The following is a 21,209-nucleotide window of genomic DNA, read 5'->3' as shown; positions in this document are numbered from 1 at the left end:
CGCCGGGCCGGGAAGGGGCACCACCGGCGAGCCCACCTGCGCGTGTCCCCGCGGCGCCAAGCCCACCGGGACCGCCGGGCAGAGCGCGATCCGCGCCACCGCGATCCGCGCCCCTCCAGCCGCTGCCGCCTCCCCTCAGGGCGGCCCACGGGGGACGCGCGCCCCGCCTCGGGCCGGGGAAGGACGCGGGCGCGTGCGGCTCGGGAGGAGGAACACCGGGCGGAAGGCGCGCGCGGGAGGACCCGGCGGCGGTGGCGGCGAGCCGGCTGCCATCGGGCCCGCCCTCGTCCGGCCCCCCGCGCCGCGCACCTCCCTCGCCCCGCCCCCCGGCGCCTAGCGGCCAATCACAGCGCCGCGCACGTGACGAGCGCTGCCTGCGATGACCTCATCCCTGGTGTGGGATGACGTCAAATTCAAGATGGATGGAATCACAGCGGCAGCGGCGGCTGCGGCGCGCGCGAGCCGAGTGTGAGCGGGAAGGGGCCTGGCGTCTGCCTCGGGGCTGAAGACCGGTGAGTAACTGTCAGGCCCCTGGCCCTAGGAGAACTGCGGGGCCCGTGGGAGGCCACAGCCTCCCCGCAAAACGCGGCCTTTCCTGACGTAACTCTGAGGTGATTTCTCTCCTCCTTTTTCTCTCCGCCGGCGGGTTGCGGGCTCGGAGCGCTTCTGCGCGTGCGCCGGGCCCGGCGCTCACCGAGCATGCCCCGGGCTCCCACGTAGCCCGTTGTGCCTTCACACTGCGCATGCTCCTTGCCCGCACTTGGCCTCGCCCTCGCCACTGCGCACGCTCCGTCCCTCACTGGGCTTCCCTCGCCTGGCCCGGCGCTCCTGCACCGGGCGGTTGGGGCGCCTTCCGGCCGCGGGCGCGTGCTCCATCCCGGGCAGCCGTGGAGGCCGGCCGGTGTCTGCCGGGGCGCGCGGGCGTACGCGGAAGCTGCGGGGCGGGGGGACCCCCGCACCTGCCGCGGCCCGCGCCCCCGCCCCACCGGCCCTCGAGCCCCGCCTGGCGGCCGCCGGCGCATCCAACCGATGACCCGAGTGGACTGCTTGCCCCGCCCCGCCTCGCCTCCTGGCCGGCCCCCCGCAGACCCCCGGGAGGACCCGTCTCCCCGATTCTCCAGCGCTGTCCCCGAGCGTCTCTGCTGGAATGCGGAGGGCCTACCCCGCCGCTCGGGAAAGCCCCCGTCCGAAACCTGCGGCCGGAGGCGTAGGTTGCCGACCGGCCGCGCTGGAGACCCCCGCCCAGAGACCTCTGCTGGCCGGACTCCCCGAGATCTTTTCTCTTCTCGCCCAGACCGCTTACCTGGCGCGCGTTCACTGGGCCCCGTACGGGAGAGCATGGCTGTGACCGCGGGAGCGCCCCTCGGTCCTGGCCCTCCACCCCGGTTGCTGCGCGCTCCGACCGCAGCGCCGCGCGGTTCTGGAGGACGCCGCTTCGGCAGCACGGTTTAGAGGGGTGACCGTAGAGACAGGTTCTCCAGCGGGGCGGCCTGGCAGTGGGAGGTGGGGGAAGCGGTGACCGGAGCCCGCGCAGTGCACAGCGCCCTGGGGTCTTAGGGCCGGAGCCACCAGCCCCGCTCACGCCTGGCATCTGGCGGCGCCAGGTATTCCGCAGCGTCCAGGACTGTTGACAGCGGTGACCCTGCGTCATCCATGGGGAGCCTGCGTTGTGGTCTGATTCCTTGTTCGGAAGAAAGTGGGTTAATCCGTGTCAGAAAGGTTTCTCGTTGACAGTTGCTTTTGAAAACTTTTACCCGCTGGTGCTTGGAGTAAATCCTTCATCCACCGTAATGACTAATAGTCATGACGTTTAAATATGAGTACCAGTAAATATCGATGGTAAAAAGAAAGTAGACATGGGGGGCATTGGTTCACTTAAAAATAACGTTGCATCTAATTTATTCTTCCTTTTTACACTGTTCGGTGTAGAGTGTGCTTCATTCTCTGGAAATAAAAGTTGGAAAGGATATGACCCCCGCCCTTGAGGAACCTGACGGTGTTCATGGCAGGGCATGTTAGGTGTGTAACAAAAGAGGGGCCGAGGTACTGAGAGGGTCTCTGGGTGAGGGGCGATGACTGGAGGAACCAAAGCCGGTGGGGATGAGGAGAGCAGACGCTAGAGCTGATCACGAGCAAGGCTTGACAGGGGCTGGTCACTGGCTAGAAAGGAAAGAGAAGAGGTTTCCAGTCTGGGAGACCCGCTGGCTGGCAGCACACCGAACTAAACAGGGAATGTGTGGGGACGGGCAGATGTGGGAAGGCAGGGTCCTAGGTGCCATCCTGGACAAGAGGGCTGCCCTGTGATGGACGAGTCCTGAGAAGCCTCAGCAGGGATACAGAGTTGGGAGTCATCGGCCGGTAGGAGCTAAGGCCACAGGCGCTCACACACAAAGCGAAGACCGCTGCCACGCGCTGCTCTCTGTGCCGGATGCTGGAGCAGCAGAGATGAGCCCGCCCAGGCCTCGAGCCTTAGTGATGGTTTCTCTCTTTGGCCAGTAGGCACCTGCTGGGCCTGCACTAAGCATTAGGAATACACAGCTGACAACAAGGGTTCTTCCTTTTAAGGACTCTCATGAGAGGGTAGATATAAAGGCAGATCATTCAACATAGTTGTGTTATTGCAGAGGAGACGAAGTATTGTGGTAGCTTAGATGGCTGAGCTGCTGGCCAGGAGCACATCACTAGAGCTTCGTAGAGATGGTGACGTTTGAGCTGGATCTTTCTGTAGAGGTTAGCCAAGTAAAGGAAAGGTAAGAAAGATAGTCGGTGGAAATTGGGTGTGCAGGTTTGTAGGGTAGATGCCGACCCTCATGCTGCCCAGTAAGGCTGGAGAGATGAATTGTGATCAGAATATGAAGACTCCTGCGTGCCAGTCTGTAGAGTTTGCATTTTATCTAGGGAGGAATGGAAGAATCAATATAGTATTCTGAAGGGTACTGGTGGGACCAGCTCTGCGTTAGGAAAACAAATAAAAGGCACGGTTTCCACTCCTCATCTAATCAGAGTGTCAGAGTACAGAAAAATCAACAGACATTATTGTTGTGTGAGATACCACGTTGGGCATTGCGAAGAGTGTCAAAAGACATTAAATAGATTTCTAGTCCTTAAATAGCTTACATTTCTGCTGGGGAGACAGACAACTTAGAGTATACGGCACTGAATAAACACTGCGTAAATGGTGTCCCTCTGTAATACTGCAGTTGAAAGGCGTTTGCTCGTTATAAACTGCAGTGGTCAAGGAAGGTGTGTACATTAGTTAGCTGGGGCTGCCGTAACAGAGCACCACAGACTGGGGGCCCTGAACACCAGAAATGTATTTCCCACAGTTCTGGAGCCTAGACGTCCAAGATGAAGGCTCCGGCAGGCTTGATTTCTCCCCAGCCTTCAGCTTGTGGGCAGTCGTCTTCTCTGTCTTCACGTGGTTCCTCTCTGTGTCTCTGTCCTTATCTCCACCTCTTACAGGAACACCAGTCACGTTGGATTAGGGCCCACCCTTAAGGCCTCATTACAACCTACGGTCTCTTAGAAGACCCTGTCTCCACATACGCTTACATTCTGAGGTGCTGGGGGTTAGGACTTCGACCTAGGAATCGCAGGGGACAGTCCAGCCCATGACTGAAGGCTTAATGGAGGAAATGGCCTCGAGCTGAGCTTTGAAGGGTGAGTAACGTTCAGCTGAGTGGTGTTGGGGGCGGGGTTACGGGGGATCTGGGACATTGCAGATTGGGTGACAGAAGCAGCAAGACCTGCGGGTGGTGTCTCAGAGACAAAGTATCTGAAGCAGGAAGTTATCACGAGGCGATAACTAAAGGAAAGAAAATTTAAAAAGTAGTTTGAAACCAGATTTACAGAGCCTTGAAGTCCATGTTTTTAAAGTTTTGCATTTTAACCTAATGGAGAACCTTCGTTTTTATCATTTTATGTCTTTTTACTCAGGTCTTAGGTCTCAGCTAAACTGTCACATCGAGGCATTTCCCGACCATCCCCTCCAAACCCTGGTTACCTCCCCCCAGTCATAGCTCCCTATTTATTTCCACTGTAGCTCTTAGCACAGTCCAAAGTTATCTTTTTTTACTTGTTTCCCTGTTCATCGTCTGATTTACCCCGACGGAAAGTGGGGGCCTTGTCTGTTCTGTGCGACCCTGTATTTCACGTGTGTCTAATTGTGCCTTGCACGTAATAGGGGCTCAGTAAAGAAGTTGAATTCATAATAGTAATACTTAATGTGTGCGTCCAGTGAATGATCAAAGTTTTGTTCTCGGAAGCTCAGTCAAGATGGATTTGGAGGGCATGACGGGAAGGACGAATACCACTTGGAAATCTTATTAGTCAGGGTCCTTTAATGACAAGAGCAGAAACTGCCAGGCCAGCTTGAACAGAAAAAGAAACTTAAAGGTAGAGAGAGGGCTGCTCTTGACATTGAAGGAAAGACAGAGAATTGGGCCGGGAAGGACAGAAACCAAGGTAACTGCAGGAGCCTGTGTGGCGGGCGCCACCGGCTGCACCCTGAGGCCAGGGCTGAGATGAACCAGCTCCGCTAGTCGCTGCCTTTGTTGCTCTCAGCCCGTATTCCAAAGGAGAAAGTTCCTAACGGGCTGGGCATTGGTTGTGCGCCCGGTCCTGAGCGAGGGGGGCGCAGCGCCTCAGACTCCTCGGGACCGGGTGCTTCGGCGGGAGCGGCACAACAGGAGGCAGCTCTGTGAACCGGGGTGCGCTCTGCTGGGTGGGGCGGCACGCGCACCCTAGACCAGACCAGCCCTCCTTGGGGGACACTAAGCCTGTGGCGAGATGGGGTCCCAGGGGTGACATCGCTGCCCTTGAAGGGTCAGGTCGGTGAGGCTGGCTTTGAACTCCCAGGCGCTTTCGAGGACGTCTGCACATCTGCATTGTCGCCAAGTGAGCCGTGATGAGACGTAAACTCAGAGCCGCCCGCCTGCCACCATCTCATAGTAAAATCAAACGGAGAGAGTCAGGCTAGACCCAGAGGTGAGGGTCTGGGGGTGAGCGGGGTGTGTGTTTATATTCCGAAGCCAGACGTAGATGGTTTGTTTTTCTAACTACGTGTTTGCTTTGTGTTCTATGCATTCCTTCTCCCAGTGTCATGGTTAGGGCTATATAAGCAATCTCCAGCATTCCAAAGGATTGTGTGCCCAGAGTTCAGTTTCACATTAATGTTTGTATTAAAGAGAGATTTTCCTATAGATCTGGTGGTAAGGGTTTTGTGGGCTGGTCTTGGAGCAAGTTTGATTTACAATGTACCTTAGCTCTGATACCAGCCTGAGTGTTCGTCTCCAAAACTCGAAAGCTGGTGAGGTTATTTTGGTCCCTTCTCATCTCCCCTTCTGCGCCCATTGTTCCCCTCCTGGTGTCCTTTTATCCAAGTGTCTAGTTCTGCTTTGCTTCTGTTTATATCCCCGGAATGTTCTATGGTCCAGAATTGCCTACCTTTCCTCCATCTCCTTAAAAATCTCAACTTCCTACAGTTGGTATAAAGAGGGAATTATTTGCATTGAATTGTGTTATATTAAGATATGAATTCCCTGCCCCTCTTAGCACTCGGCACCTGAGGACTTTGAGGTGGTGGTATGAAATAGTTTTCTGGAATCCAGTTGTGAAGCGCTCCGTAGCCATTCTAGGGAATTGGAACTTCATTCAAGCCAGGGGCTTCTGGAGATTTTAAGCTCTGGCACAATTAGATACATGTTTCTGGAAAGTATCTACAGTAGAATGGTGAAGAGTGGAACCTGTAGTATTGATATCATTATAATTGCCCGGTAAGCAATGAGTCCCCCATCTTCCCTCAGGTCCCCACTGTTCACTCATTGACCCTCCCACCCCTCGGCCAAATTAACTGCTTCCTGTAAACAGAATTCGCAGCACTTTTTGTATGCTTCGTTATATTTAGTCTTACATGTCTGTCCTACCATGGAAACGTTCAGGAAAGGAAGAAGAGGAAGGAAAGTGCCTGCGCGCAGACGGGAAACACTATATGTACCAGGAGCTTGCACACATACGGCGTCTTTTGTTCTTCGTAAGAATCCTGTGTGGTGGGCAGTGTTAGCCCCATTGAACAGGTTGAGGAAACGTGTACTCAGGTTGAGTGATCTTTACAAGGTTACATACCTAACAGGTGGCAAAGCCAGGATTTGAGACAAGTAGACTAATTTGAAAGTCTTTCCCGTGGAGCTATAGTGACGGCCGTGAATTGTGAACTGTAAAGATTCTCTCATTTTGAAATATCAGGAAACAACATGAAATAGAAACAATTTCGGCAGAGTTTGGGAAGATATTTGTGTGCAGGGATCCAAGTGGTAAGCAAGCCCGCCCCGCTTCAGGAGCTGGTTTTCCTGGGGGATTTCCTCCCAGCTTTTTCTGTGGCAAAGGGGCCTTTTCTTCCATGTTTCACCCACTTTTCTTGTAAGAGCACCAAGGTCTCCACCGTGACTGAAGTGGTGGCGGGAGCTCAGGCGCTGGAGGCTCATGGAGATGAGCGGTGGGCAGGAGGGGCCGGGGATGCAGCGGCAGCGCGCGTGTCCACGTCAGAGCCTGCAGACCCGGCATGCGCTGTCCTCTGTGAGTCAGAGGTCCTGAGCGTCCACGAGAGATTGGAGTTTGATGACCCAGCAGATTGATGGAGGAGAAGGTACCTCCAGCACCAAAGCTGGCCTCACCTGAGGCTGAAGAGCAGAAAAGCAGGCGGCCTTGAGCGTTCAGTCTGCACATCCACCAGCTACAAAGGGTTTTCTGGATTATCTCGTGACACGCAGCAGTCGTGATTCTCACCCCCGTTTTTGCCTGCGTTCTTAGTGTAGCGTTTTATATTTTTAATGAAGTTGTGAAGCTCAATAAATATACCTACTGTGTCATTAAAACACAGAAGTCCAAAATGTTAATTGTTTGCAGCTAGACCAGGAAAGGGGCCATTGTTAAGCTTTGATGATTGAATTAAAAGGTAAAAGCAAGGGCTTTTTACACCTAGAGCCCTTGTCCTGGGCTCCTGAAGAAGATGGGAGAGGTCACCGTCCTCCGATGACCCTTGGGGGGCCTTAATTTTGCTCCCAGGGCCTCATGCCTCCACCCCCTCCCCCGCCTCATCACCCACCCTCCCCTCCATGTGTCTTTTGTTCCAGCCAGGCACTTGGTCTTGGCTCTGTGTACTGGACACACTGCTCCTGTCCTTGAAATGTCCTTAACGCTTCCTTCCTGACTCCCATATTTTCTGACTCCTGCCTGTTCAGGAAACTTCTTTTGTAGAATCCCTTTCCTGACCTTCCTCTCACCTGGATCCAGTGCCATCACCTGTACTCCATCTGTACCTCTGCACCCTGCCCCCTGGTGCTTAGCACACCGGAGTGTGTGGTGGATTGACTTGTCCTGTTCCCACGCAAGACTAAGAGCCGTAAGGCAGGACCATGCTTGTCAGACTGCCACCCTCCCTGTCTGGCCAGTTCTAGCACATACTAGACCGGTGCCCGACCATGAGAAGTGTGTAACGTGATGACCAAGAATCCAGGCTCTGGGGCCCGACTCCCAGCCCCACTGTTAACTGACTGGGTGACCTTAGCCACACTACCTGACCTCTCGATGCCTCGGTTTCCTAATTTGTAAAACAGGGATGATGGCAGTGCCTAGCTCAGATGTTTATGTGGGAATTAAAAGAGGAAACTAGAGGTTGGTATGGTGTGCAGGTGAAGAACATGGCCTCCAGAGCCAAGTCACCTGATGTGAATTCTGCTCTGCTCCTTATTATCTGTGCGAACTTGAGCCTCAGGCACATAGCCTTAACCCTGTGTGCCTCAGCTTTCTCAACTGTAAAATGGGGATAATGATGGTACTACCTCCTAGGGTTGGTGTAAATATTGAGTTAAAGCCTGAAAACTGTTCACAGTGCTACGTGGCAGAGTAAGCGCTCAGATGTTAGCTGCTGTTCACGCCCGATCAGTGTCTAGGGAATGGTATGGAAAAATCAATACCTGGAGCTGTTCTGCACTGGTTATCAGGAATTTGGACATGCTTAGCCACTTTTCAAGCAGGCGCTCTCGTTGATGACTATAAATTAAGGCTAGAGTCAAATGAATAGTTTTAAATTCCAAATACTTTTCAGGGACAGTGGCTGTTCCTCTTACAACTCAACTCTGTGACTTATTTTTCCCTGATTTCCTGTTTCGTTCAAAAAGTATGGAAGCCTGTGGTTTAGGGGTTAGAAGCAGTTACTTAGAACAAAAATAGAGGTCACGATAATTTGAAGGAAGAAAAAGAAGGAAATTTTCCGAACAATGAAAAGTGAGAAAATGCGGGTTTTTTGGCCTGTAGGAATAGGGGGCAGATGGTATGTGCATTAGCGTTGCTTCACGTCCAGGGATGTAGAAAATCTCACTCGGTTTAGTCCTCACGCAGTCCCTTGGTTTCTTAGCTGGGGTTCCCCCAAAAGCAGACCCTGAGACAAGGATTCAAGTGTAGATGTTTATCTGGGAAGTGATCCCAGGAAGCACAGGAAAGGTTGCAGGGGAAGTGAAGCAGGAAAGGATGCCCATGAAGGGTACATTAATGACCAGGTCCCTGCTCACATTTAGAATATCTAAACTGAATTCCTGAAAAAATTCTGAGCCAATTTTTCAAGCTTCATCTCAAGGAAAGACATCCTTCCAGTTCTGGCAGAAACCTTGGAGACACCCTTAACGCCTCACCTTCTTTCCCTCTGCAGTCCGTCCATCAGAAACCCTAATGGCTGTCTTTACCTCCACCGCTGCCCCGCCGCCCCGCTGCCCCGGGCACTGTCCTGTCTCGCCTGCATCAGTGCGGTGGACTCCTAGCTGACTTCCCAGCTTACACCCTCTCCCATGGTCCATTCTTTGCAACATAGCCAGAGGAATCTTTCTGAAACAAAATTCAGGTTGCCGTCATTCCTCTTCTCAGACTCTTCCAACAGCTGCCCTGGTAAAAAGTGCCGTCCTTCCAGCGGTCCCGCCAGCCCTGCAGAGTGTCTCCTCAGGCTCCTTCAGTGCCGTCATCCACGGCTGCTTCCGCTCTGCGCCAGCGCTGCTCTTACCTCGTCTCTCCCTGTGCCTGTATGCCTGCTCTTCCCTCAGTGACCCTCAGGGCTCACCCTTGCGTCCTTCAAGCCTTCTGAAATGTCACTTTGCTGAGTGAGTGAATAGGGGAAGGTCGTGAAGTTCTGGTAAAATTTGTAGTGTGTTACAGGTGCTGAACAAATGGTAGCGATTATGGTTTTCTTTTCTGATTCTCACAGTAACATTATTATCCCTACTTTACGGTGGGGAAAACTGAGGCTCAGAGAGGTTGATTGGGTTAGAGCACTGACTTTCAAACTGTCTTAACTCTGACCCACAGGTAATCTAGAGAAGATTTAAAGTATATGGGAGGATGTGCATAGGTTATAGGCAGATACTACACCATTTTATATAAGGGACTTGAGCATCTGTGGATTTTGGTATCCGCAGGGGTCCTGGAACCAATCCCCTGCAGATACTGAAGGACCACTGTACATCTCACCCCAGTGCCCGCTTACATGTGTGGAAATGTATGCATATAACTTGTGAAAGTTTCACAAGATCGTAGTCAGCCTTACTACATTTGAGACATTCGGACTTTTCTACTCTGCCCTAGTCATTTTTTTCAGTTGTTCACTTCAGACCACTAAATTGATTTTAAGAAACCCTTTTGAAAAGTACTCGTCCAAGCTTTTGATTCTGCATCTGCTGCTTTTCCCTGTGGCAACATCTGAACTAGCTGTCTCAAAAATTAATTGCACTAAAAATAGTGTTCAGAACACGGCTGAGTTATGAGTGTGGCATTATAAGCTTATTTTTTTCTCTGCTGACCTCTGTAAATGATGACAGGGGTTTCTTTGCACATAAATAGATGTGTGATTACAAAGACAGTATAGTAGGATTAAGGGAGAAATTTAAATGGCTAGTCAAAAAAAAGGAAGGGAAAATCTCCTTCTCAAGCACTCACCATCGAGGTGAAACGATGCCAGGCAAGAATGAACCGCAGCTCGGTGCAAGCTGACCAAGGCAGTTGTCTGTGGACAGGCTCCAGGCGTCGTCTCTGGAAGCAAAGTCACATCTCCAGGTCAGTCAAGTGGAGTCAGTACCTCAACAGGAGCCAGATCAGTGGTGAAGAAGACCGGGGATCACGCTTGGTCACTCCAGGTGGTGGCCTGGGAAACTCTTCCCTGCAGATTCTCCTGAAGAGCGCAGAGTCTGGTTGACCAGCAAAGCCTGGTCCTTTGAAGCCCGAGGAGAACCTGCAAACGTGCGGGTACCGTGTTTGGTGTATCTCTAGCTCACCCTCTAGGGAATGATAAAACTGTCCAAAGAGTCTTAGTTACTCTGAATCCATTTCATATTAAAAAATAAATGTCATAACTATTTTAAAGAACAACATGGCATTATAAAACCAACCCAGAGAGATGAGACATTACCGTAGCAGCAGCCTGAGGGAAGTGTCAGATTTGGAGAGAGGCGTCCTCTCTGTGTGAAATGGCTTCATCTTCGTCAGAGGGTTAATCTGCACGCTTTTATGCTGAATTAAATATCTATTAACCCTGCAGTTTCTGAAAATTAATTGCACATTTGTCAAGTCCTTACTAGGTATGACATACAGGCTCGTGTAATTTTCGCAGCAGCCCTAAAGGAGGGCACAGTTGTTACCCGTCTCACGTGAGGGACCTGCTAATCTGAGATGCTAGGGGACCACAAGGGAGGATCTCAACCCCAGCCTCTTGGCAGACACCCACCCCCGCCACCAGCCCCGCAGTAGGCCTTTAGATCTCACCTTTAGATTTGAAGAGAGTTTCAGTGAAATCTCAAGTCAAACCCCTTAGTTTAGAATTAGTATAATTAAGTTTCGATCCAGGCTAAAGCTTCTACTGTGCTATTGTTGAAAGTGTAATTTGGTAAGAAAATAGTATTCGGATTGCAAGGTGTTTAGCATAAGAAAGAAAACAAACTTTTTTATTCTTTAATATTTCTAACCTTTGCTAAACACTTTGATGCAATAGTAATTAGCAAATGATTTTCCTCTTTCCAAATTCTCACCTATTTTTGAGACCTCTACTTTACAGCCTATTGTTAATTCACATTGTGTTTAATCATATCCAGTAATAAAACTGCTCTCCTTTCAGAATTACGGACTCTGTGGGGTTCGGTACTTCATACTTACTCTCTGAGCCAATAAGGAATAGAATTAAGCCTCAAACGGATGTGGGCCCTAAATATGGATAATAAACCTTGTTTTCAAATATTGCTTCTCAACGTACCTGCCAAGTTGTAGCTGCCTTTTTGCTGGTATGGAAATGCCTGTTACAGACCTTAGTTCTTAAAATTCTTCAGTTTTAATGATTGATGACCTACTTAAGCCATGAGACTTGTTTCTGTATATTCTCCTTGTTATTTAAGTAAGATTGTTCATCCAGAAACCTCTTGTTGGGCCACAGTCTGCTAAGCATTGGCACCTGTGAGAAGACAGCTGACGTTCCGGGCCCTTGAGGAGCCCTCATCTGGGGGAGCTTCTCACCGCCCTGTTCACGGTGATCGCACATTTGTCTTTCAGGTAAGCCCGAGCATGGAGGGGCTGCTGCATTACATCAACCCAGCCCACGCCATCTCTCTCCTGAGCGCCCTCAACGAGGAGCGCCTCAAAGGGCAGCTGTGCGACGTGCTCCTGATCGTGGGAGACCAGAAGTTCCGCGCGCATAAGAATGTCCTGGCTGCCAGCAGTGAGTACTTCCAGAGCTTATTCACAAATCAGGAGAACGAGTCACAGACTGTGTTCCAGCTGGACTTTTGTGAGCCAGATGCTTTCGACAATGTGCTGAACTACATCTATTCTTCGTCTTTATTTGTGGAGAAAGGCAGCCTTGCTGCTGTGCAGGAACTAGGCTACAGCCTGGGCATCTCCTTTCTGACCAACATCGCTTCTAAGACGCCCCAGGCCCCCTTTCCAACGTGTCCCAACAGAAAGAAGCCCTTCGCAGAAGATGATGAGAACAGTTCTCAAAAGAGAAGCGTCATCGTTTGTCAAAGTAGAAACGAAGCCCCGGGGAAAACCGTGAGTCAGAATCCAGCCGACCCGAGCCACCCTCCCCGGCCCTCGCCCGGCATCGCGGTCCAGGCCAACGCCAGTAAGGCCCCCGGCCCCAAGCCCACGGAGCCAGCGCACCACGTGGCGGCAGCCGAGAAGAGTCGGCCGAAAGATGGCCCCGCGGGCCTCGCCGGGCCGTCGGAGGAGCCGAGCCGAGGCGGCCTGGCCAAGCGGGCCGCGGCGCCGCCTTCGAAGCCCGCGCAGGACCGGGCGGCCGCGGACGAGAGGCCGGGCGCCAGCGCTGCGCTCCCCAGAGGCGTGGCCGTGGAGCTGGCGCTGCGGAGCCCGCGGCCGCCCGTGCTGGCTCTGCGCGGCGCCCCGGAGACGCCCTTCCTGCTGAAGGAGGCGGGCCGCGGCGGCGGGCCGGGCGAGGACCGGAACCTGCTCTACTACTCCAGGCTGGGGCTGGTGATCCCGGCGGCGGGGCCGGCGCCCGGGGCCCAGGCCGTGGACAGGAGCGGCCCGCTCGTCAAGAGCCTCCTCCGCCGCTCGCTGTCCATGGACAGCCAGGTGCCCGTCTTCGCGCCCGCCGCCGACCTGCAGCCCCCGCAGGGCTCCTGCTCGGCCTCGGCCGACGCGGCGGGCAACGCGCTCGGCGCCTTCTCCCGGGCGCCGTCCTCCAGGGACGCGAGCGAGGCGGCGGCCCCCGACGCCCGGGCCCCGGCCCCGCAGCCGCACCGCCTCCGGTCCTTCAGCGCCTCGCAGCCGGCCGAGAGGCCGGGGGCGGCCCCCGGGCCCGAGGTGCGAGTCAAGGCCGAGCCGCGCAGCCCCCCGGAGCCCGGCGACATCATCCGCGTCACCGTGGGGGACGCCGCGGCCGCCACGAGGGACCTGGTCCCGCAGGCGGACGACGACCGGCAAGACGCGAGCCGACTCCCGGCCAAGAGGCGGTTCCAGGCGGACAGGAGGCTGCCGGCCAAGCAGCCGAAGGCCGAGGGCCGGGGCTCGCCGGGCGTGGGAGACCCCGGCGAGGAGCGCTCGGGCCCGCCTCTCCTCGAGGCCGACTTCCCGGGTTCTGGCTTGAGCAAGGACGAATTCGCTGAGTTGGAGGGAGCGAGACCAAACAAAAAATTTAAGTGCAAACACTGCCTTAAGATCTTTAGATCCACGGCCGGCCTTCACCGGCACGTGAACATGTACCACAACCCCGAGAAGCCCTACGCCTGCGACATCTGTCACAAGCGCTTTCACACCAACTTCAAAGTGTGGACGCACTGCCAGACGCAGCACGGCATCGTGAAGAACCCGTCGCCGGCCGCCAGCTCGCACGCCGTTCTGGACGAGAAGTTCCAGAGGAAGTTGATCGACATCGTGAGGGAGCGGGAGATTAAGAAGGCCCTGATCCTGAAGCTGCGGCGCGGCCGGCCCGGCTTCCAGGGCCCTGGCGGCTCCCCTGCGCAAGCCATCAAGAGGAGCCTGAGGTCCCGGGCCAAAGGCGCGTACGTGTGCACGGCCTGCGGGAAGGCCTACCGCTTCCTCTCCCAGCTCAAGCAGCACGTGAAGATGCACCCGGGAGAGAAGGCCCTCGGGGCCGGCAGGGCCGCCAGGCCCAGGGAGCGCGCGGCGCCCGGGGGCCCGGCGGGCGGCGGCTCGGAGCTCTACCTGTGCCGCCTCTGTAACGCCAAGCTCTCTTCTCTTCTAGAGCAGGGGAGCCACGAGCGCCTGTGCCGCACGGCCACCGTGTGCCCCTACTGCAGCCTCAGGTTCTTCTCGCCCGAGCTCAAGCGCGAGCACGAGGGCAAGTGCGAGTACCGCAAGCTGACCTGCCTGGAGTGCATGCGCACCTTCAAGTCGGCCTTCAGCATCTGGCGGCACCAGGTGGAGGTGCACAACCAGAACAGCATGGCCCCGGCCGCGGGCGCCTCCCCGCCACGGCCCGACCTCAACGGCGAGGCCAGCGGCCCGGCCCGGCCGCAGGCCCTGCCCGAACCCGGCCGGGCCGACCCCGCCGCGGCCGCCGCCGCCACCACTGCCGCCGAAGACGACCCCGCGGGCGGCCACGGCCCTGAGCCTGTGAACTTCGACCCGGAAGACTCGCCCTGCCTCCCCGAAGACCTCAGCCTCTCCAGGCCGCTGAAGGTCCAGGTCAAAGAGGAGCCGGCGGAGGGGCCCGAGGAGGAGGCGCCCGAGCCCGGCGCTGCCCCCAAGGACCTGTGGCCGTGCGAGAAGTGCGGCAAGACCTTCCCGGCGCCCAAGCAGCTGGAGCGGCACCAGGAGCTGCTGTGCTCCGTGAAACCCTTCATCTGCCACGTGTGCAACAAGGCTTTCCGCACCAACTTCCGGCTCTGGAGTCACTTCCAGTCCCACATGGCTCAGGCCGCCGAGGACCCGGCGCACCGGGAGCCCGAGGTAGGCCCGGGCCCCACCGGCTCCCCGTCGCCACCCCCTCTGCCCCCGCCGCTACCCAAGATCCAGCCCCTGGAGCCCAACAGCCCCACGGGCTTGCCCGAGAACCCGGCTCCCAGCGCCGACAAGCTCTTCGCGGCCCGGGAGTCAGACACGCTGTTCTACCACGCGCCACCCCTCTCCGCGATCACGTTTAAAAGACAGTTTATGTGCAAGCTCTGCCATAGGACATTCAAGACGGCGTTCAGTCTCTGGAGCCACGAGCAGACCCACAGCTAAAAGGCCGCCCGCCTCACTCCTGGGAGACCGGAGCCCCTCACCAGATTTCAGCCTGTGTCCTGAACTGTGTCATAAGGAACAAAGTGTCTTTCCGAAAGGAGTAATAAAGGTTGCAAACTGTCATGCTTGAATATAAGTTTGAGGTAAACTGATGTTCATCAGCAGTGTCCTTACTCAACCTAGAAAAACTCCAAAAAACGTTGTGCTCCTGGACCTTACAGTCACAGGATGACTTGACTTCATTACTGCTGAAATTTGTTCTTGGTCGTTTGCATGGTTCCTCATTCCATGGTATCAGTATAATCTTTTACTTGAGGTGGTTTGGGTTTTTTTGTTTTTACTGATTTGCAATTAGTGGAACACTGTTCAAGTATTTCTTCTTTTGATTCTCTTAAGACGCCTAAGTTCTGGTTAAATCTCAGCCGTGTTTGTAAGTTGAAAATGTATCGGAACGAAGTGGAGTAGTTTGCAGTATTAAGATCTTAGAATACTTAAGCAATAAAAAATGATAAACCTCAACTTTAATAAGTTATCCTGACACTTGATAAAAATAAATATTTGGTATTTTGTGGTCATTGAGAACTCTTTTTTGTATGAAAATTGTGAGAAATATAAATCAGCAATAGTAATACTTAGATTTTTATAAAATAACAAAAACTTGTTCTTGGGTCATTTCATATAATTAGTGATGGAAGACTTGGGAAATGAAAACATTAAGATTTCTGGAAGCCCTCCACGTCGGTTTCCAAAGCTTCGGTAGTGGCGGGCATGGTAACCAAAAGTGCTCCGCCATGGCTCGGAATTCAGACCAGCATCGAGGGGCTGTGCGTATTTGCTTTCCTCTGGTTTGTGCTGTCACAAATTGAAGCTCTCAGTGTATTGGGACAGAAAACAAAGATAGCATATGGCACAAATTTTGAATTTAACAACATTAGGATAACAGGTAAGGTCAGGACATATATTTACATAGATCCCAAGCCCCCGGAGTGAGTACAGCTGCTCTAAATCCCAAATTACCGTTTACTTTCAGAGACTTGAAGCAGAGGGAGAAGCCACACTGCAGTCTCCACATGCTTTTCAAGAACAATATATACAATAATCAATTTTCCTGCCTCTTTGTCTTGTGATTTCTGTTAGAATTTTTTGGAGTTTATGGTGGTAAAGTGTCCACAGTGAAACCATTCTGCTTTCTGCTTTAAGTCATTGCTTAATATTCCATAAATATGTATTAAAGTACCATCAAGGGTCCAAAATTAGTGTTTGCTACTTATTTTGGCCCATAGGGCTTGGGCTTCTTTTTCTTTTTTTTAATTTTGTGTAAATTGTAATTCAAAGCCTTTCGGTAGGTGTAATCCAAAAGTTCAGTGGGGTGTTTCAAAAGGAAAAGAAGTTTATTTCATTGGCAGGGGTGGGGAAGTGAGATATATAAAAGCAGAAATATTGTTGAAACCCCTAAATTCTTTCAAGGTAATGATGGATTAAGCCTCCAAGTTTATTAATTTTTTTGCAAGCTGTTCTTTCAAATAAGAAAGTCAACTACTGTGACTGAGAAGTAATCTGCTGAATGCTTAAATTGGTGCTCTAGCAGAAGTCTACTCATCAGTCTCATAACCCGCATTCCATACCAGCGGTAGGAAGGGGATTCTTACTTTTTTATTGAAACACAAGCATTTTTATAAAATTCTAACTGACTTTGTACATTGTAGAAATTACATACGAAGTTTTGCCTTTTATTCTTTCATTTGGAAACTATCCAAAGTCCCCGAATATGGTTACTTCCTGTTTTTGTTCTTAAATTTGATGGAGAAAGTAAAATAAAATCAAGTTGCAGTTATTGATTATTGCCATCTTTATGTTTTCTTGAAGAAATCTATGCATTTTAAAGACAAAACGAAAGCATGTGATTTTATGTGATGGATTACTGTTCTTTGAATTCACTGCCTGTGTAATGTGGTATTTCTTACTCTGATCGTCCTGGTAGCTATCACTTCAAAAAAAGCCAGTTTCCTTCAGAGTAATCGTTACTTATGGCTGTGGAAGGATGGGTTAGTAATTCCATGATACATGGGATCTTGGCATTGTAAATTCAGGATCCCAGGACTTGAACCTTTATGCTACATTTTTGAAGATTTTTTAATAACGTTAATTAATAAAAAATATTTTTGATCTAAATATAGGCTCTGCATATCTGTTAGATTTTTAAAATTGCCAGTGTTTGGTCTTGTTCACATTTTTGTCTAGGCAAGGAACATAAGATTTCAAAGAAAATTTTGAACCAAAAACATTTGTAATGCAGTTCTGGTTTTTCTATTACTTTTTATACTGTACCTTAAAAGCATCAGGCTGGAAGAGTTTATTTTGGTGGTCAAAAAATAGGCTTCCACTCATTTAACTATTTTAAATGTTAAGATGTAAAATAATGAAAGACACATAAATTGCTTTATTCAGTAACGTTTTGTTTAAGAATGTTTATCTCAGCCAGTAGGCAAATACTTGGTATAAGACAAGTTGGCCTTTTCTTGCTGAAACACGTTAGCTAGTAAAGATATTCTTGAAAGTGTTTTTTTTCTGATTGTAATTAATTTTTGAAAATGTAGAAAGCTCATTATTCCTTGTAACTATTCAGGATGCCTGCTTTTTTATGCAATTGTGGAAAGAATGTCAGATGTTTTAATATATTCTTTGTTAATCTGAAAACTTGTTATTGAATCGTTTTCTTCATTTGGGGGAGGGAGGAACACCACAGAAAGTGTGTTTTTATCCAAGTAAGCAATGGAGGTAACAAATCGTGTGCATTTTTTACAGTAAAAATATCTAAAGAGTAATAGAATATTCACCTTTAAAACTAGTGGTTAGTATGCGTTTATAATTTTGTCAAAATATACAGCTAACAGTTCGACAGTGACGTTGTCTGCATTTGTAGGGAGATGGATGTGGTTCCTGGTTTTCTGTTTGGGAACAGATCATCATGGCCTTCTCTTTAAAAATATGCCCCAGCACTTAATCGGTGATAGTCTGATCCACACACAGCACCCATTGGTGCTAAGAGTAGAAACTGAGACAAGAATAAAATGTGCCCTTTGGTGGAGAAAAGAGGTGTAATCAGGCCAGCCGGACGGTCGGATGAGGGAGGGACAGGAATGGACTGATCCAAGTTGGCCTTTGTTCCCTCAAACTGTGTGTGTGTGTGTGTGTGTGTGTGTGTGTATATGTGTGTGTGTACAGCCAAAATCTGGAACTTTAGAAAGTAAAGTTATTTTCATTTTCTTACTGCAAAATAATGTCATTCATAACAGGTTTCTTTATAAATTGCACTAATTAATATTGGAATGTTACGAGTCAGTTTATCAATTTCTGATGTGTCTGATGTTTTTTGCAATAATTGTGAAAAGCATTATTGATTTAAATAATGCTAGCACATATTCTTTAATAAGTTCTTTAACACTGGCTTTTTTTTGTTGAGTTTTACAAATAGGTTTTTCTCTTGTGGCTTTAGCACTTTAAGTAATTTGACGTTTGCATAGTTTTGGGGGTGCCCGCTCAGTGCTTCCCGGCGTGTGCGCTAGGGCGCCCCGTTGCCACGTGACTGGGGGGAAAACTCACTGTCCGTGTTTAGATTCTGGAAGAGAAAAAATGAGTCAATGTCAGGTTTTTTAAAAATTCCATTTAGAGACAGTCGTTTGGGAACCAAAGTATTTTACTGTAAATCTTTAAAACAATTGAATTCAGTGCTCTTTAGTCATTTATTAGTGCTGTCCAGATTTTCCACAAGGTTATACTTGGTCAATACTAATTCTCAAAAGTTGAGCATTTCTTATTGACATTAATCAAGGCAGTTTCAAAATTTTCATTGAATGAATGCTTATTGCGAAAAGAAAAACAGATGTGGCTTTATAACTGTGTGTATTTTGTTGTCATACGCCTCAACAGAGAAATCATTGTTCAATTTTATTTAGGAATAAGCTTTTTTGGACTGAAAACTCATAGTAAAATAGGACTTCTACCTAATGTTAAGCCATTGCTTATTTGTATCCAATTATCTGTTTACTTTGCTTAAATCTTGACTAAGGTTGATTGGAGTCAATAAATTTGTACTGTATTTTGTTTTGAATCATGGTCTCATTGGGATGTTTTGGACTTTTATGATATAATTAATAGAGTTTAAATTTATGAAAATTTAATTTATGAGATAAAGCCCTCCTCTTTGGGTAGTATGAATAGCCACTTGAGTCGTGAGAGAGATTTAATTCCCCTACCGCTCCAGGTGGCTTGTAGAATGAAATTTGCACTGAAGCTTAAGTTACTTGGGCACCACAAATACATGATAATTAAAACCCCATGGGGACTTCCCTGGTGGTCCAGTGGTTAAGACTCCACACTTCCCCTGCAGGGGGCGTGGTGTGGGTTCGATCCCTGGTGGGGAAACTAAGATCCCACATGCCACGTGGCGAGGCCAAAAAAAAAAAAACCATAAGCGGCAATCTTTATCCACCTTTTTTTTTTTTTTTTACTGTTCATATGAGTAGTTTTTAAGCTGATTGTGGGGTAAATGCATGAAAGGAACGTGTTAAGCACCCTGCGTTGACATTTCAGCATAGCAATCGATAAACTAGTTTTGTTTCATATTTTAAGGGTTTCCACGCAGCAGTATCTTTTATCATTCTAATCTAGCTCTTCCAAAACACCAAGAAGTGTTCACTCTTTTGCTGTTAGCTTTCCCTGTAAGTGAAGAGCTGGGGTGACCAATGCCGAGTCTGTCCATCTGGGCTTGCCCTCGCCTCTTCCCGTGGTTTTGTTTTCCCCTCCTACTATCCCAAACTAGCCTCTCCTGGGAGCCTCTGGTTAAAAGTTTCTTGAACACACTGCACCAGGAATAAGTGGTTTAATCTTTATTTTAATCTGCTTTAGCCCTGCTATTCAATTTGCCACCAAATTTTGTTTTGTTTAAAAAACTTAGGTTTGCCTTTTGTTCTTAGTAATCACGGCTTTTTGAGGTTGGGATTGTGGCACTCCTGTTGCATCCTCGGTCTTAGACACACACCCAAGACGGCAAATGCTTGTGGTGACAAAACCATGTCTCCAACATGGAATACTTCCCCAACCAGAGGCCAGATCTTGGCTCTGTGAACCGTGGAAGTTGAGTGGCAGGTATTCCTCCTACACAGCATTTGTCTGGGGAAAATGTTCCCCGTGTTGTCACAGAAGCACTTTAAAAATAAAGCCTGGTGTAGCCCTGCTGTAGCGTGAACTTGGCTATCGTGATCGGCCATCAGCCCCTACCCTCTGCAGTAGGGTCCCTGGGTCCGTTTGTTGACCTCACAGTAGTGCAAACCTGCTTTTCAGCCAGCTGAATGTCTTAGATCCCACTTACTGTGGTTGGCATCATTTCTTCCAGAAAATACTTCCTTCCCCTATCCACCCACTCCTCACTCCAGCCCAAAGTAGTCGTCCTCCTAAGTGTTCCCGTAAGACCCTGGCACGGTCCTGCCATTCCCCTTGCCACCTCCGTCTAACCATGTATGCTTTATGCCACGAGGCTGGGAGGGGCCCGAGGGCAGGGGCTGTTGTTATCCATCCTCATCTCCAGGGCCAGGCAAGGGAAGGGGTCTATTAAGTATTTGATAAATAAATGCAGCAAAAAAATCTTGTCTGAGATGAAAGACAACCAGACTGATGATTTTCAGCTAATATTAGAAGGAGACTTCCTGAATACCTCTGCATATATTCCCCACAATATTTTGATTCAGCTACTCAATAAGAGACCCAGAGTGTATTTTAATTTTTACATGGTTCTCAGTAAGCCCAAGGAGGAATGGAAATGTTCCATTAGCAGGTCTTAGGTTGACGAGCCCCTTGAACTGTGTAGACGCATCGCCCTTGTGCTGCTCTTGCAGTTCTGGGTGTGTGGCCCAGCACTGCTAAAGTGCCCGTTCGGTCACGCCAGTGTGGCCAGTTGCCTGGTAAGTTCATCAGTAAACCTAGGAGTAGCAGTAGCTAATCAATAGCTCTTCCTAGTATTATAGGAATAACTGATGCTGGTACTCACTGCATGTGAAGCACGGCGCACGTGTGTCTGAGAGTCTGTAAAATAGCAACAGGCTCGTTTTCCTCCCATATTATTTTTGACTTTCCCTTCCTGCCCCCTGCTCCCCCGCCCCCTTCTCAGATAGCCCAGTACTCTCTAGTCTCCCTCACTCTGGAATATTCCTCAATCTGTCTTTGGCTTTTATGGCATTGATCATTTTGAAGATTGTGGACCAGTCATCCTGTAGATTCCCTCAACTGGAGTTTGTCTGGTGTTTTCTCATGATGAGACCATGTCATGCATTTTTGTACCGGAATGTCACAGAGGCCGTGTTCTTTCCATGTCAGCCTATGGGTGGCATGCGACGCCTGTTTGTCCTATTGCTGGTGGTATTAATTTTAATCATTCGACTGAGATCTTTTCTACCAGGTTTCTTCATTATGTTTTTCCC

The 21,209-nt window shown here is 50.2% G+C and overlaps 1 protein-coding gene across 13 annotated transcripts in view; it reads left to right on the top strand.

Moving 5' to 3' along the window:
- Nucleotides 1-356: 356 nt before the first annotated feature.
- The window catches only part of ZBTB21 (zinc finger and BTB domain containing 21), a 37,106-nt gene continuing 16,253 nt past the window's right edge, over nucleotides 357-21,209 (top strand). Inside the window, exons 1-4 of one of the 13 annotated variants that reach the window (XM_082461032.1) lie at nucleotides 639-1,472; nucleotides 1,930-2,019; nucleotides 3,463-3,660; nucleotides 11,578-18,844. In XM_082461032.1, the coding sequence (XP_082317158.1) occupies nucleotides 11,590-14,733 (3,144 nt within the window). In that variant the 5' untranslated portion in view covers nucleotides 639-1,472; nucleotides 1,930-2,019; nucleotides 3,463-3,660; nucleotides 11,578-11,589 and the 3' untranslated portion in view covers nucleotides 14,734-18,844. The other 12 variants (XM_082461031.1, XM_082461030.1, XM_082461029.1 and 9 more) reach the window with 12 other exon arrangements.

The sequence above is a fragment of the Balaenoptera physalus genome (assembly GCF_965194825.1).
Source record: "Balaenoptera physalus genome assembly, chromosome: 4".
NCBI lineage: Eukaryota > Metazoa > Chordata > Mammalia > Artiodactyla > Balaenopteridae > Balaenoptera > Balaenoptera physalus.
This window is presented reverse-complemented; position numbering and strand designations above follow the sequence as displayed.